At 47.3% G+C, this 15154-nt stretch overlaps 3 protein-coding genes across 3 annotated transcripts; 2 read left to right on the top strand and 1 right to left on the bottom strand.

Moving 5' to 3' along the window:
- Positions 1–1897: 1897 nt before the first annotated feature.
- LOC125538768 (serine/threonine protein phosphatase 2A 57 kDa regulatory subunit B' theta isoform-like) lies at positions 1898–5549 on the top strand. Its single transcript, XM_048702060.1, has 2 exons — positions 1898–3761; positions 4899–5549. Exons 1-2 carry the CDS (start codon positions 2586–2588, stop codon positions 5232–5234), a joined length of 1512 nt encoding a protein of 503 aa, XP_048558017.1. The 5' UTR covers positions 1898–2585; the 3' UTR covers positions 5235–5549.
- Positions 5550–6581: 1032 nt separating this feature from the next.
- On the bottom strand, positions 6582–9581 carry LOC125538769 (26S proteasome non-ATPase regulatory subunit 6). The gene is made up of 8 exons (XM_048702061.1): positions 9302–9581; positions 9094–9208; positions 8180–8270; positions 7943–8088; positions 7630–7849; positions 7437–7545; positions 7141–7309; positions 6582–7023 (listed from the first exon to the last, which is right to left on the bottom strand). Exons 1-8 carry the CDS (start codon positions 9441–9443, stop codon positions 6849–6851), a joined length of 1167 nt encoding a protein of 388 aa, XP_048558018.1. The 5' UTR covers positions 9444–9581; the 3' UTR covers positions 6582–6848.
- A 113-nt stretch (positions 9582–9694) lies between these two features.
- On the top strand, positions 9695–11543 carry LOC125538770 (elongator complex protein 3-like). Its single transcript, XM_048702062.1, has 5 exons — positions 9695–10247; positions 10536–10605; positions 10719–10891; positions 10994–11168; positions 11319–11543. The coding sequence occupies exons 1-5, from the start codon at positions 9760–9762 to the stop codon at positions 11526–11528; spliced, it is 1116 nt and encodes a 371-aa protein (XP_048558019.1). The 5' UTR covers positions 9695–9759; the 3' UTR covers positions 11529–11543.
- Positions 11544–15154: the final 3611 nt, after the last annotated feature.

The raw sequence follows: 15154 nt of genomic DNA, 5'->3' as shown, positions 1-15154 counted from the left end.
CAATGCCGACCTGTATCGGTTCGTGGAATAGTCCGGGCACGATTTCTCCCGCAAACCGGAGACAAACATGGGGAGGTTTGTGAGAGTCTGGACCGACCTCGAGACCGATTCTGACCGTCCTGGCCCACCAAAAACCCTCCTTCCTTGCACACGTGCGTTCCCGCCCGGCGCCAGCTGCCTGCATTAATGCCGCTCCGCATTGAAGGCGGCTCAGGGCCGACGCGACCTCTCACTGCCTCTGTCATTGAAGGGGCGAGCCAGCCGAGGGCGACGCCCGCTGCACGTCCGGTTGAACACGTCTCCTTGCCGCATTCATACGTCTCCATTAAACCCGCATGGAAGCCGAGAAACCTACTCCAACCACACGTTCGTTCATGAGGGGGGCGACATTAAACGCAACACCGAGTGAGCTCCTCCCGCCCGCCCTCTATTTAAATGAGGCTAGACACCGGGCAAGAAGCTCACCTCTCCGCCGCTCCCCCATCTCCTCCTTCACCACTCTTCTGATGGCTTTAGAAGAGCAATTCTCCGGCATACAAGTCGGTTGGGTGGCCCGCCGAGCCCGCCGGATACGAGCAAGGCCGCTCACTGCTCCACCTTATGCGCCTTACCCGACAGAAGCAAGTTGCCGCCCTAAGCTGTCGCGTGGTTCAGCAACTCGCTGCCGCTCTAGGCCAACTCAATGAGGAGTGGCGAGTTGCTCCACACTGGCATGGCAAGGAGGACGGTGGCACGGGCATCGCCGCATATAGTGCCTGCGACCGTGCCATCCGTCATCGACGCGCGCAGAGAAAGAAGTTGGCTGTGCGGATGTGGACGAGGAGGCGGCCGCACGTCCGAGCCCGCCGCCATCATCGAGGAGAAGTAGAACATGGAAGGCCGCCGCCGCTTGGGTCCCAGGAAGACCACGCGCTCCTTTATTTGAGACCATCCTGGGCACTCGCCTGAAGTCCACGGAAGCACCCTTCCCCTCCGGCTGAAGCACCCTCTTTGCCGCTCTGATGAGCGGCGCAAACGGACACTGGGGAGGTACGGGGGAAGAATATGCCTCTGGGGTTCCTGACAGTCCGGTTAGCAGCCTGCCGCACATAGTTTTACCTTTTTAGTTGAAAATATGCAAAAAAAATATAACCGTTTTTGTTCGGTTTGTATGAAAGCCGTCATGTTTATATGAATTTCATCTTGTTTGCACGAATTTCATCTGATTTATTGAAAAGAGTTTGAAATGTATGCAACGTTGGATGTTGGCCTCTCGTATCCATGTCCGTTGACGGGTCCCTCTGTTTATGAACGGATGCGAGAGAAAATTTATAGGTTTGTTGAAGATGCCCTAAACAAACCTATTCGTTCTCGGGGACTGGGTTGGTTTGTGCTGAAACGATGACAGAAGTAGCCTCCGGTCCTGTGCAGGAAGATGCGCACAGGCAGTACGGACACACGCAGGAGACGAGCCATCCTTGCCTTTGCCTTTACCTTTGAATCGGTGCCGGGTAGTACCAGTGACGTGGCCTCCTCCGGCTACCCCCGGGATGATTTCTTTCCCTTTCCTTGAGATCATCTCGATCTGATTTCTTTATCCAAATTCAGTGGACTTTTGTAGCTCGTGCTCGGTGCAATGCTACTATTTGGTATACTAGTACATATCTTTTCCTCCCCTGATTTTTTTGTATTTTCCCCAAATACTAACAGAGCACAAATAAACTAAAACATCGTGGACTCAAAACCACGATTAAATTAGCCCTTAATAAACGAAAAAAATCATCTAAAAAAGTAAAAAAAAAATAAAGGCGTTCTACTCTTGCGCCAGACCCACGAAGGCTCCCACTTCCCGGCGAGGGCAAAATCAGGCAAGAACAAGGCAATTAATTGCACTCACCCAGCTGCCAGCCAGTTGGGGTAAAATACTCTGCCCCCAGTCTCCCTTGGCTGGCTCGCTGTCTGGATTTGCTTGCCCTTTGTTGCTCTCCGACTCCCACGCTCTCCGCCCGGCACAAACTTCTACTCCTCCTACTCCTCCGTCTCCGTCCCCCTTCTTCTTCCCCCTTTTGCCGCTTTTGGGGACCTCGACCCCTCTCAAATCCAGAGGAAGGCCGGGGGAAAGCAAGCACAAGCACAGCTCCCCCTCCGGCTCCAGCCACCCCAACAAAAGGTTCCCTCTCCCCCTTCCCTTCCCCCTCAATCTCGCCACTCCCGTCCTCCGCCGCCGGTTCTTGGATCCTGGATTTGGCGGCCGGTGGAGCCGAAAGATTCCATATTTATTTATTCCGCAAGGTGGAGGGAGGGTGTGGCGATGGGGGCGTCGCCTGATCTGCCGGCGTCCGCCTGGTGGAGCGCCTCCTGGACGAGGCCTGATCCGTATTGGTCCCAGTGATCTGGCCGCGCCGGCGGCTCGGGTCCGTGGTGCCAGGGTTTGTCTGCTGCCCGGCGGCTGCTTGGAGATCTTTCTTGCGCTGTTGCCTGTTGGGGGGTGAGTTCAGGAGCTGTGAGGATTTGCCTAGATCCCTCTCTGTTCCTGCTGCTGATTTGCTGTGCTGGGATACTGCTAGGGTTTTGTCGTGCTCATAGGTTGTCTGTGGTAGGAGAAGATGATTAAACAGATCCTTGGCAGGCTGCCCAAGAAGACAGGGAAGGCCGGCGATGGCCGGGATGCTGCCACGGCCAACGGCAACGAGCCGTCCAACTCTTACAGCGTTGCAAGGAGTGTGGAGCCTGGTGGGAATAAGAGAGCAGGAAATGGGGAGCACCTGCCACCAGCTGGCTCCGCTTCTACTCCGGTGATGAATGGGGCTGTGGTGTATCACTCCAACGAGCCGCTGCCGGCGTTCAAGGACGTGCCGGTCTCGGAGAAGCAGAATCTGTTTGTCAGAAAGGCCACCCTGTGCTGTGCTGTGTACGACTTCGCCGATCCGACCAAGAACCTGAAGGAGAAGGAGATGAAGCGGCAGACGCTTATGGAGCTTGTTGATTATGTCACTTCTGCAAATGGCAAGTTCTCGGAGGTCATCATGTTGGAGATCAGCAAGATGGTTGCAATTAACTTGTTCCGGAGCTCGAATCCCACTCCTCGTGAGAACAAGGCCATCGAAGGAGTTGATATGGAGGAAGAAGAGCCTCTCATGGATCCAGCATGGTCACACCTGCAGATCGTTTATGAGGTTTTCTTGAGATTTGTAGCGTCGCAAGAGACAGACGCAAAGCTGGCCAAGAGATACATAGACCATTCCTTCATTCTCAAGCTACTAGATCTTTTTGACTCTGAAGACCCCAGGGAAAGGGACTATCTCAAGACAATACTCCATCGAATATATGGTAAATTCATGGTGCATCGCCCATTCATCAGGAAAGCAATTAACAACATCTTCTACAGATTTATATTTGAAACGGAAAAGCATAATGGTATTGCAGAGCTGCTGGAGATCTTGGGCAGTATAATTAATGGTTTTGCCCTGCCACTTAAAGAGGAGCACAAATTGTTCCTTCTCCGTGCACTGATCCCACTTCATAAGCCAAAGTGTGTGGCAATGTACCATCAGCAGCTATCGTATTGCATCACACAGTTTGTTGAGAAGGATTGCAAACTTGCTGACACTGTTATTAGGGGCTTGCTGAAGTATTGGCCTATAACCAACAGCTCAAAGGAGGTGATGTTCTTGGGTGAGCTAGAAGAGGTTTTAGAGGCAACACAGCTTGCAGAGTTCCAAAGATGCATGGTTCCGCTCTTCCGTCAGATTGCCAGTAGCATGAACAGCTCGCACTTCCAGGTTAAATCTCACCAGACGTATACTTAAGTTTGCATCATTTCTACTTCACTGATCTTTATTGGTTCTGGTCATAGTCCATATATGCCCTTCACTGCCTTAAGTTTATGATTCTGTTGACTTGTCGTTCATCTGTATATCAACATTGATGTCTTCAATAGATTTATTTTATAGTTTTCTTCCCTGGTTATGAAAAAGATTTACATGGGCAACCTTTGCATGCCTTGGATGTTTACTACGCTCTCTGTGCATCACAAGGGTGTTTCTTTGGCTAAACTATGCAAATGGGACTTTGGTTGTTTTGAAAATATGCTAATCTGTAATTCTGTATTGTAAAAGAAATATAGACAATATGTTTCCTTGATCCACTTCTGAGCATTTGTTTATTGGTACCAGGAAGAGAACACTTTGCTAGAGGCTATCAACTTCTTATCACTAATTTATTCATTTTCTTCTTGACATAACTGCAACTTTTGTTATCTTGCATGAAACCTTTCCAGAAAATGATCTGATGCATCCATGATAATCATACTAATCAACCTGCGTCAGTTCAATTTACATGCTGCTTGAAAAATATCTTTTACTATTTCATTAAATTTCCTTTTTCTGCTCTTTTGAGTTGGAACTTATCATGTGGTGTCTTCTGAAAGTACCATTTTAATGGAAAACACCATGTTCATCAGTTTTGGATAGTTAAAACCTATATGTATTTGATGACAGTCAATCCTTGCTGGAGTCATGTCTGAAACAGGTCTTGCACATTTTCTAGGATACAGGTGTTACACAGTTTTTACAGTTTGGATTTATGATTTCCTTTCCATCTGCTATCATGCTCTTAATGAATTATTCTGTGGTGTGCCACAGGGTTCTCATGATCTAAATAGCCTGTACCTTTAATTACTGTCCTCCTCTAAAACATAGAGAGGTTTTCATAGTTCATGTTAGTTAGTTTGTTTTTTTGCCTAGCTGTGTGGTTACTGCAGCAGTTTGTATCTTACTGAATGTTTCTGTAGCTACACCCATAGGTTGGGGATCTATAAACTAAACTTGTTTGTTAAACTGTAGAGCATGAAACGGTGTAAAGAATATTCAGCAAAAACATATAGCTTAACTTCCACATTTCTTCTTATCTGTTTCTAGGTGGCAGAGCGAGCACTGTTTCTATGGAACAACGACCACATTGAGAACTTAATCAAGCAGAATTACAAGGTGATACTACCCATCATCTTTCCCGCGCTCGAGAGAAACGCCCGGGGTCACTGGAACCAAGCTGTCCGGAGCCTGACGCTGAATGTGCGCAAGATCTTCACCGATCATGATTCCGCGTTTTTCGGAGAGTGCATGCAGAAGTTCGACGACGACGAGCTCAAGCAGGAGGAGTCCAGTTCGAAGCGGGAAGCGCTGTGGAAGCGCCTGGAGGAAATGGGCGGCGAGAGCAGCCCCTCGGGTATACCCAACGGCAAATCCAGTCAATAGAATATACCCATAGCGACCGCGATCGCGCGATCCTTTGAACGATGCGCGACTGATTCTCTGGAACTTGGGCTGTGGTTGTAGTGTTGGATTTTTCTTTTTTCTTCTTGGTTGGTGAGTTGACTTCCCCTGGGTAGGGTGTATTTGGTTTCGTGAGGACTGCATGATCAAAAGGTATGCATACATGAGAGTTTCTGTGATATTTGGCATGTGTCGTGGCATGGGTCAGGATTATCGTATAGACCAATAAACAGCGTCAGGTTTTGTTGAGGATATGCTCTTGGGTGGTTTACTTAAATGACAATGATCATTTTGTTATTGCCCTTGTATGAGCTAGCATTGTGTTTTGTTTGGCTTACAACCAAATAGATTGTTGGAACACTAATGTTATACTCCCTCAGTCCCTCTGTTCTTAAATATAAGTCTTTGTGGAGATTTCATAATGGACTACATACGGAGTAAAATTTATAAATGAGTGAATCTACATTCTAAAATGCATCTATATACATCCGTATGCGGTCCATAGTGAAATGTCAGCAAAGACTTGTATTTAGGAACAGAGGCTATATTTAGGAAGGACCTCCGTTCCAAAGACTTGTATTTAGGAACAGAGGCTATATTTAGGAAGGACCTCCGTTCCTAAATATAAGTCCTTTTAGAGATTTCTTTATAGACTACATACGGAGCAAAATGAACTTATACTCTGAAAGGCCTATATACATTCGAATGTCTCTATAGTGAAATCTCTAAAAAATTAGGAATGGAGGGAGTAGAAGTCCTCAGGCACGTTCGATCCCGCCCTCTCCATGTGAACTATGAGCTGATGGCAGTCGTTGATGTAGCATGGCATTTTTTTCCAACTACTACATGCAAATCCTGGTAATTCTTACCATTTTCCTTTTTTTAGGCTGGCAATTCTCGATGTTTGCATCATGACAAATCCTTTAAAACGCATGACAATTATTCTCATGCAGCAAGGCATTTTTCTGAGATTTTTTACACAACATGGGGCAATTTTTATGTAGAACGTGACAATTTTTTTATTCAGCTGCATGATAAGTTCATCAGTTTCACTTGGCAATTCTGAAGCGTTCACTGAAATGTTTTTTTCTGAGCGAATGAAAACATTCGTCTGTTCCTATACCTCCTTCAGGGAACGTCGGATATATATTGGAATGGGTTGTGAGAGGGAATCATGAAAGAGGAATGCCAAATAGAAACCTTCGTGCAATCTTGCGTTCCTCACTTTTTGCTGGTGCAGTAAAGTTGTGCATTTTTTTTAGAAAAAGTTAGCACAAAGTATTTGTTGCCAATTATGCTCGTTTTCTAAGAAAGGTAAAACGCTGGTCATAAAATTGTAATAAAAAATGGACGAATTCATCGTGGAAACAACCATCTACAAACAATGGTCTGCAATTCCCTCGACCCATATAGTTAGATTACAAGTCAAATCCTCAGATTGAAAAGAAAAAACCTACCCCTCTTTCCCTTTGACCGATTTGAAACGCAAAATGCAATACTGCCAGTACTCCGCAGGAGCCAAAGCAAAGTCTTGTAAGGGAAGCTTGAGTAAGGTAGGGTTGTCCAAGGAGCTGCTCCAAACCTCACAAAGAAAGCCTACAGGTCAATGACTCGCGACAGCTTCTGTATGCGATTCAGCAGGAAGTCTCCTTGCTTGATGGTCGACTGGTAGAAGGCATTACGTGCATCAGGTCGGTTCGTCTCCAGGACACCAGCAACCTTATCAATCTTGCAGTGAAGTTTCCCAGCAGCAATAAAGCGCGACAATTCCCTGTGTTGGGAGAAAAAAGGTTAGCCACATCAATTATATCATACAGACATACACAGTATCAGCACCAGGAGATGATGCATGACATGCAAGAGTAATAACATCAACAAAAATTCTTACTGGTCTATGAAATCAACTGTCACACCAAATGAGGCAGCCATTGCTTCCATCGTCACACTCTTGTATGACTCAAGGAACTGTGAATAGACAACAGTGCGCACTTCACGCATGAAGTAGCGGAAATGTGGTTGCAAGTATCGGTCTAACTTGATCTGCTCCGTCAGGCCAGCTGAAAACAAACATGAACCAGATATGACAAACCCAAAGAGCTAACCCCACCAGAACAGCCAAACAAGCATTACTGCTCATCAGAATAAACACAAGAATATGACAGGATAAAGTGATCCTTCACTTACAGAATGCCACAAAAAATGACTTGTACTGGCAATCGTAGAGGGAATTGAGAAACTCCGAGAGGTGAGGTACTTTGCCAATTACAGCCAGGATCTCAGGTGCGTCTACAACCTGTCAACATTATTGTTAAAATAGGTATTCTATCCACATTCAAGTTAAACAAGCACACTTGAAGGAGAAAAGATGAATACGTACCTTTTGTTTCAGTGATACGCGGTCCAATGTGATAACACTTGTAAGGACCGTGTAAAAGATGAAGGTATCATAGGGGAACAACTCATAAGTTGTGAAAGTTGAAACGGAATCCAAAAATAAGCTAGTAGCCTTCTTGAAATTTCTAGTGGCCATGCAGTACAAGCCTTCGTACACTTTCAATCTGTTCTTCCTCTCCCAATCACCACCCTCTTCAAACAAGCTTCGATCAGGAAAGGAGGTTGCTCAGTATTACACATCATAATGCAAAACAAGTACAGTAGCAAATAGCTAAACTACAAGACTTCATACTTACATTTTGGCCTTGTCAACGGACTTGGAGATGAGATCAAAGTCCATATGGAAAAGGCCAATCTGTAAAGTGTAGAAAACAAGATCCATCTTCTGCCCCACAGCTACAGTTTTGCCTTCAGTAACTTTAAGCTGCTCCAGCGCTTTTTCCTGAAATTTTGGATATTTAGGTCAGAAGAAAATATCTAAAACATATAACGAAAACCTAACACGGTGGAAGACATTAGATATGTAGACATGCCTTCTCGCCAACCCTTATGAAGTACAAGGATTTGGCTAGATGGGCTTCACGCACTTCACTCTCACCCAAATTCTCTTCAGCATCCGCGATCCTTTATGCATAGATAGTTGAATGATATTAAGCAGTAGAAGCCAAGAACAAAACCAACATAATGCAGATTCAGATGAAACAGAAGGTGGGAAAAAGAAGCGATACGCTTCACAAGTTCAGAGTCTAGATAACAAGAGTGCACATTTTCAATCTTTGCAGAAAAAATTCTGACTGCTTAAACTGCAGACCTTTCTGGAGACCAGTAATTTGTTTGTGCACACATCAATTCTCTATTTACTATCAGCTGCTGTTCCACTACTGATCTAGATGGTTGTCCATCAGTAACCTTAAACCAGTACATTTTAGTATGCCCTTCATATCTCATGATATCAATCAGGGTCTGTCTAGGACACATCTAGATGTGACATAGCCTGATGTCCACTATGTTTGTGGTCTATTTTTTTTTTGTCCCAGCTTTTTTTTTGTTCCTTGTTGCTGCCTTATTTGTGGGAGCTTAGATGACATCCTTAGAAAATATTTAGATGTGAATTAGACAAACTGTATCAATAATATAGGAAAAAGAAATTTGGTAGTACTAATAGTTTTTAAGACATCCAAATTTGGCAATATTGGAAGGGCGAATACTAGTTAGTACCAGTTATTATAATGCTGAGAAACAACAGGAGCATCAAGAACAAATGAAGAATTGCACAATCACAGTCTAGAGCTCGTAAAACTGTGGGTTTCTAAGGGCTAAATTATCAGATAATCTATATGGAGTGGTCAAACTATGTTAGATGTATCGACGGCAGGAGTATTTGAAACCCTAGAAAGTAGCCTGAAATTCGAGCATGAAAAAGGGTAGGCCGGAGAGATCCACTCACTTCTCGTCGAACTTCTTGGTCTCCTCCTCGATCCGGCCGCGCATCTCCGCGAGCAGCGCCGCGTCCATCTCCAGCACGCCTTCGGCCGCCAGCGACTCGTACAGCGCCGCCATGTCTGGAAAAAACAAGCGCATCGGATCGAATCAGACCACCCTAAACCGACCCACGGGTGAGGAAGCAGATTCGAGGAGGAGGCGGGGTTTGGTACCATCGGATTTCACTGCGGCGAGGACGTCATCGCGGAGGCCGACCTTGGCGAGGTCGTCCACGTCTGGCTGCGAGAGGAGGAACAGCTTGTGCGCCAGCACCAGCTGCGGCTGCTGCTTCCCTTCCTCGCCGCCTCCGTCCATCTCGCCGCCGCACGCTCGCCTCGCCTCGCCTCGCCGCGCTTTGCTTCTGCCGCAAGAGATGGGGGGAGAGAGCAGAGCAGAGCAGAGGAGAAAGGATTTTCCCGTGAGCAGAAGGATTTAATTACTGGCCTATACTAGTTTACATTCTGGTTCGACGTGTATTAATCGGCACCGTCCGTTCGCGATCTGACGGCTGTGCTGGGCGGAGAAGGGTCGAACCGGCCGGTAGAGAAGGCAAAGGCCAGACACCGACCGAGCCCAACTCCAGTTTCGTCCCTCCGAGGCCAAAAAAAAACCTTCGCCGAAACCCTTCCCGATGGCCGCCGCCGTAGCCGCGGCCGCGGCCGACCAGCCGCGCCGCCGGAAGCCGACGCCGGGGCGCGGGGGCGTGGTGCTGCCCGCGGGGCTCTCCGAGGAGGAGGCGAGGGTGCGGGCCATCGCGGAGATCGTGTCGGAGATGGGCGAGCTCTCGCGCCGCGGGGAGGACGTGGACCTCAACGCGCTCAAGTCGGCCGCGTGCCGCCGCTACGGGCTCGCCCGCGCGCCCAAGCTGGTGGAGATGATCGCCGCCGTGCCGGAGGCGGACCGCGCGGCGCTGCTGCCCCGCCTGCGCGCCAAGCCCGTGCGCACGGCCTCGGGCATCGCGGTGGTCGCCGTGATGTCCAAGCCGCACCGGTGCCCCCACATCGCCACCACGGGGAACATCTGCGTCTACTGCCCGGGAGGCCCCGACTCCGACTTCGAGTACAGCACCCAGTCCTACACTGGATACGAGCCCACCAGCATGCGCGCTATCCGGGCAAGGTGATTTACTACTACTAATGCTGTTAACACATTGTTAGAAATACAAAATGCATGCTTCAGTTTGCATTGCAATTGAATCCTTCCTATGTGACTGAAAATTGTGTCTCATTGGACTGTTAATTAGTGCAAACAAGGTTTCACTAGTGATCTATTTGATCTCTGCGCATAAAAATCTAATAGCCACAGGTTGTGTTGAGCGATGTATCTATACAAGTACTCTTATCATTTTGACTGCTTTCTAGAGATGCTTTTGAAAATGTATTTACCGATCTGGAGTTGCAATTGTAGGTACAATCCATATGTGCAGGCCAGAAGCAGGATAGATCAGCTCAAAAGGCTCGGTCATAGTGCGGATAAGGTTTGTCCCTAGCCCAAGAAACTATTTCATCTTGCTTTGAGTGATTTCATGCTCAATCTACTTATACTTGATGCATTCTAAGTGCAAGGTAATTCAAATATACTCTTTTGCAGGTCGAGTTCATTTTGATGGGTGGGACTTTCATGTCTTTACCAGCTGATTATCGTGATTATTTCATCAGAAATCTCCATGATGCTTTATCGGGGCATACTTCTGCTAATGTTGAGGAGGCGGTTTGTTATTCAGAACATAGTGCTGTCAAATGTATTGGTATGACAATTGAGACGTAAGGGTCGTTCAACATATATCCATTCTTCTTGGTTGCATTTGAAAAAATCCCCTGTTATTTTTCCCATGAAACAACATCTAATTAGTCTTTTTATTCCAGGAGACCTGATTATTGCCTGGGGCCTCATTTGCGGCAGATGCTATCTTATGGATGTACCCGCTTAGAAATTGGTGTTCAGAGTACATATGAGGATGTTGCACGTGACACAAACAGAGGCCACACTGTAGCTGCTGTTGCTGATTGTTTTTCATTAGCAAAAGATGCTGGTTTTAAGGTTATTGCTCACCGGCCTGCTAATTCCTCTTGTTCAATTCATTTCCTTGTTGCTTGAACAGTAGGTTGGTAGCATCAGAATGAGGTGTCTTCTAGCTTGGATTATGACTTGCGCAGTTGTCCTAATAAATGATGATTTACCTGTTGATAGGTGGTTGCGCACATGATGCCAGATTTACCTAATGTTGGAGTTGAGAGAGAGATGGAAAGTTTCAGAGAATTTTTTGAAAATCCAGCATTCCGAGCAGATGGTCTAAAGATCTATCCAACTCTTGTGATTCGTGGAACTGGTCTTTATGAGCTATGGAAAACTGGAAGGTACTATATTTATCCAGTGCTTGATATTTTATTTCCTGCTTGATCTTATGATCAGTCTTTCGGTTCTAAAGTTTGAGAGTGAGAATTGAGAACTGGGACACTTCCTTCAGCACTCACGTGTTGCATGCCCTCTCCTCGTCGCTGTCCGATCATTGTCCCCTTCTTCTTGCGGATGATAGTGGGCCCCGTAGGCCTCGAACCTTCAAATTTGAGAATTTTTGGACGTCCATGCCGGGATTTAATGAGGTGGTGCTTAACGCTTGGAATGAAGATTGCCATCATTTAGAACCTTATCAGAGGCTCTTTCACAAGCTCAAGAAGACAGGGCTAAGACTCACTGAATGGAGTAGGAAATTATTCTCCAGGTCCAAGTTGAACCTCCATGCCGCTCCGCTCGTGATCCTTCGGCTGGACACTGCTCAGGAGGGGCGTGCGCTCTCCATCCCCGAGCAAGATCTGCGGACCAAGCTCAAACGGAGGGTCGTGAGTTTGGCAGTATTAGAGAGAGAGCAAGGAAGAAGCAATGTGCGAGAATTTCCAATCTGAGAGAGGGTGACGCCAACACCAAATTCTTCCACCGGAGGGTGAACGCGAGACGTAGAAAGAATCACATTCACAAGATACAACACAACAATGGTTGGATTACAGACCATCAACAAAAAGAGAACTTGATCTATGAGCACTTTTCCAATGTTCTTGGAAAAGGGATCAGGAGGTCCATGGACTTTAATTGGGATGAGCTGGGCCTCGAGGACCAGGACCACGAGTTGGGCGAGCTTGACTCCACCATCACCGAAGCGGAAGTTAAAGTTGCGATTGATCAAATGCCATGTGGCAAGGCACCGGGGCCGGACGGCTTCACTGGCATCTTCTTCAAGCACTGTTGGCCCATCATCAAAGTGGACTTGATGAATGTCATCCACTGTTTCGACACCCTCCACACGGCCAACCTCAAGTGGCTTAACTCGGCGAACGTGGTACTTCTCCCCAAGAAGGAGGGAGCAGAAGGGATCTCTGACTATAGACCTATAAGCCTTATCCACGCCGTTCCTAAGATCATCGCTAAGGTGCTTGCCAACCGCCTAGCCCCTCACATGCACTCGCTCATCTCCAATGCGCAAAGTGCTTTCATCAAAAGGAGAAGTATTCACGACAACTTCATGTATGTGAGGGGTCTTGCTCGCAAGCTGCACAAAAGTAAAATGCCTTCACTCCTCTTCAAGCTCGACATCCGGAAGGCATTTGACTCGGTCCGATGGGAGTACATCATTGATCTTTTGCAGAGAAGAGGGTTCCCACCCAAGTTTTGCAACTGGATCACCGCCTTGCTTCATACGTCCTCCTCAAGGATATTGCTCAACGGAGTGGTCGGTCCTCCGATCTTGCATGCATGCGGCCTTCGACAGGGGGACCCTATCTCACCGTTACTATTTCTCATCGCGATTGACCCGCTGCAGAAAATCCTCAACCTTGCAACCACCCATGGTCTCTTCCATAAGATTCGAGGACGGAGGGCAATATTCTGCACTTCCCTCTACGCCGATGATGCGGCGGTTTTCATGGCCCCTATCAAGGAAGATATTGAGAATCTCTCAAAGGTGCTCACCTGCTTTGGCAACGTGTCGGGCCTATGCACCAACTTTCAGAAGAGCTCGGTTGTCCCAATTCGTTGTGTGGCTATTGATCTAGATGTGATTCTTGCTAGCCTGCCGGCCACCAAGGTTGCCTTCCCCATCAAATATTTGGGTCTACCACTTTCGGTTTGGCAGCTTCGGAAAGGAGACTTCCAATTCCTTGAAGATAAGGCGGCGACACGGCTTGTGCCGTGGGATGGGCTGAACATTACGACCATGGGGCGATGTGCTCTTGTCAAGTCAGTCCTCACTTCGCAGCTGACCTACCACATCATCTCCCTCAACCCTCCTGCCAGCACACTTCATAACTATAACAAGATCCAGAGGGCTTTCCTTTGGGCGGGCACAGACAAGGCCACCGGGGCCAAGTGTAAAGTGAATTGGCGCAATGTTTGCCGCCCAACCGACCTTGGGGGCCTTGGTGTCATCGACCTCACCAAGTTTGCGCGGGTGCTACGACTTAGATGGCTATGGTTCGAATGGAAGGACCCAACTAAGATGTGGGTTGGCCTTGACAACCCTTGCGACAAGATGGACCGGGCTCTCTTCTACGCGTCTTCACACATCATCATTGGCAATGGGGCCCGTGCACCTTTCTGGGATTTACCTTGGATCAATGGGGTGGCGCCCTTGGACTTGGCACCGCTCATTTTTGATATCTCCTCGAGAAAAAAGTGGAAGGTCCGAGAGGCCATGCATGGCGATGCTTGGCTTGAAAAAATTAGGTTACCCATGGACTGGACAATGGAGCACATTACACAAATTGTGACTCTTTGGGCTCGCTCTCGGTATATTCACCTTGTGGACGGAATCGAAGATGACATTATATGGAAGCATACGACAAGTGGTCACTACTCCGTGACCTCGGCATATAAGGCTCAATTCCTTGGCGCCACGCGATCACCCACGGGGCAGACGATCTGGAAGGTCTGGGCGCCCCCAAAAGTCAAATTTTTTGCATGGCTTGCAACTCAAAACCGACTTTGGATGGCGGATAGGCTCCAGAAGCGAGCTTGGCCAAATTGCGGTTTATGTCTTCTTTGCAAGCAGACTAATGAAACGGTGGATCACCTCTTCTTCAAGTGTCATTTCACTAGGAGACTTTGGGGCATGATCAAGGACTGGCTTGGGCTAGACGGCATGGACACTTCTCGCTGGAATGAAGAGCGCTCCATCAAGGATTGGTGGATCAACATGTCCGAGAAAAACGTGGCAAATCGGAAGGTAATGGCAACCCTCACCATGCTGTCTTGCTGGACTATTTGGTGTGAGCGAAATGCTAGGGTGTTCCAACAAAAATCGACGCTACCATCCATCATCTTTGGTAGCATCAAGAATGAGGCTAGGTTTTGGATCGCCGCCGGCGCGAAACACTTGGGAAACATCATGCCGCGAGAGTAGAATCTATGTATCTTATCTTGCTTTGCTGTTGTAAAAGCAACTCTAAACTTCTTCTTAATTAATGGATGAGGCAAATCTTTTGCCTCCGTTTCGAAAAAAATAAAAAATGCACCATTTTTTTAAAAATTCGGAATGTCTACTAGAAGCACAACCAAGAAGGTTGACCGATGTGTTTACGATACGTGCCCAAATTATAAGTCCTCTTGAAAATCTGAAATGGTTGGCCCAATTGGTTGGGTGGGACAACAAGACATTGCTTCATGGCAGGAAATGTGGCACGCATGCGCTGGACATTCGTAAAACAGGCCAACCGGAGAACATGCAACTATTACTATATCAATATAGTACACTTATAGATAAATATTCTTTCACTAGCTTTCGGTGAGATCCAGGACTGGATGGTCGATGGACGTATGCTGTCGCATTGGAATCATCGAAACCAGAATCTTTAAACAGCCTCCGTTCCATTTTTTCCCTATATATTTTCAAGGCAACAGTACGATGAATGGGCCGAGTAGAATTCTAATATCAGTCCCACGGTCACTGCAGTCAAACTTCCTTGCACAAATCTTGAAGAATGTAACGAGCTCCCTGAAATACTTTACATAAATCTGCCTCAGTCGCCGATGCACTC

This window comes from Triticum urartu, chromosome 2, assembly GCF_003073215.2.
Source record: "Triticum urartu cultivar G1812 chromosome 2, Tu2.1, whole genome shotgun sequence".
NCBI classification, from domain to species: domain Eukaryota; kingdom Viridiplantae; phylum Streptophyta; class Magnoliopsida; order Poales; family Poaceae; genus Triticum; species Triticum urartu.
This window is presented reverse-complemented; position numbering and strand designations above follow the sequence as displayed.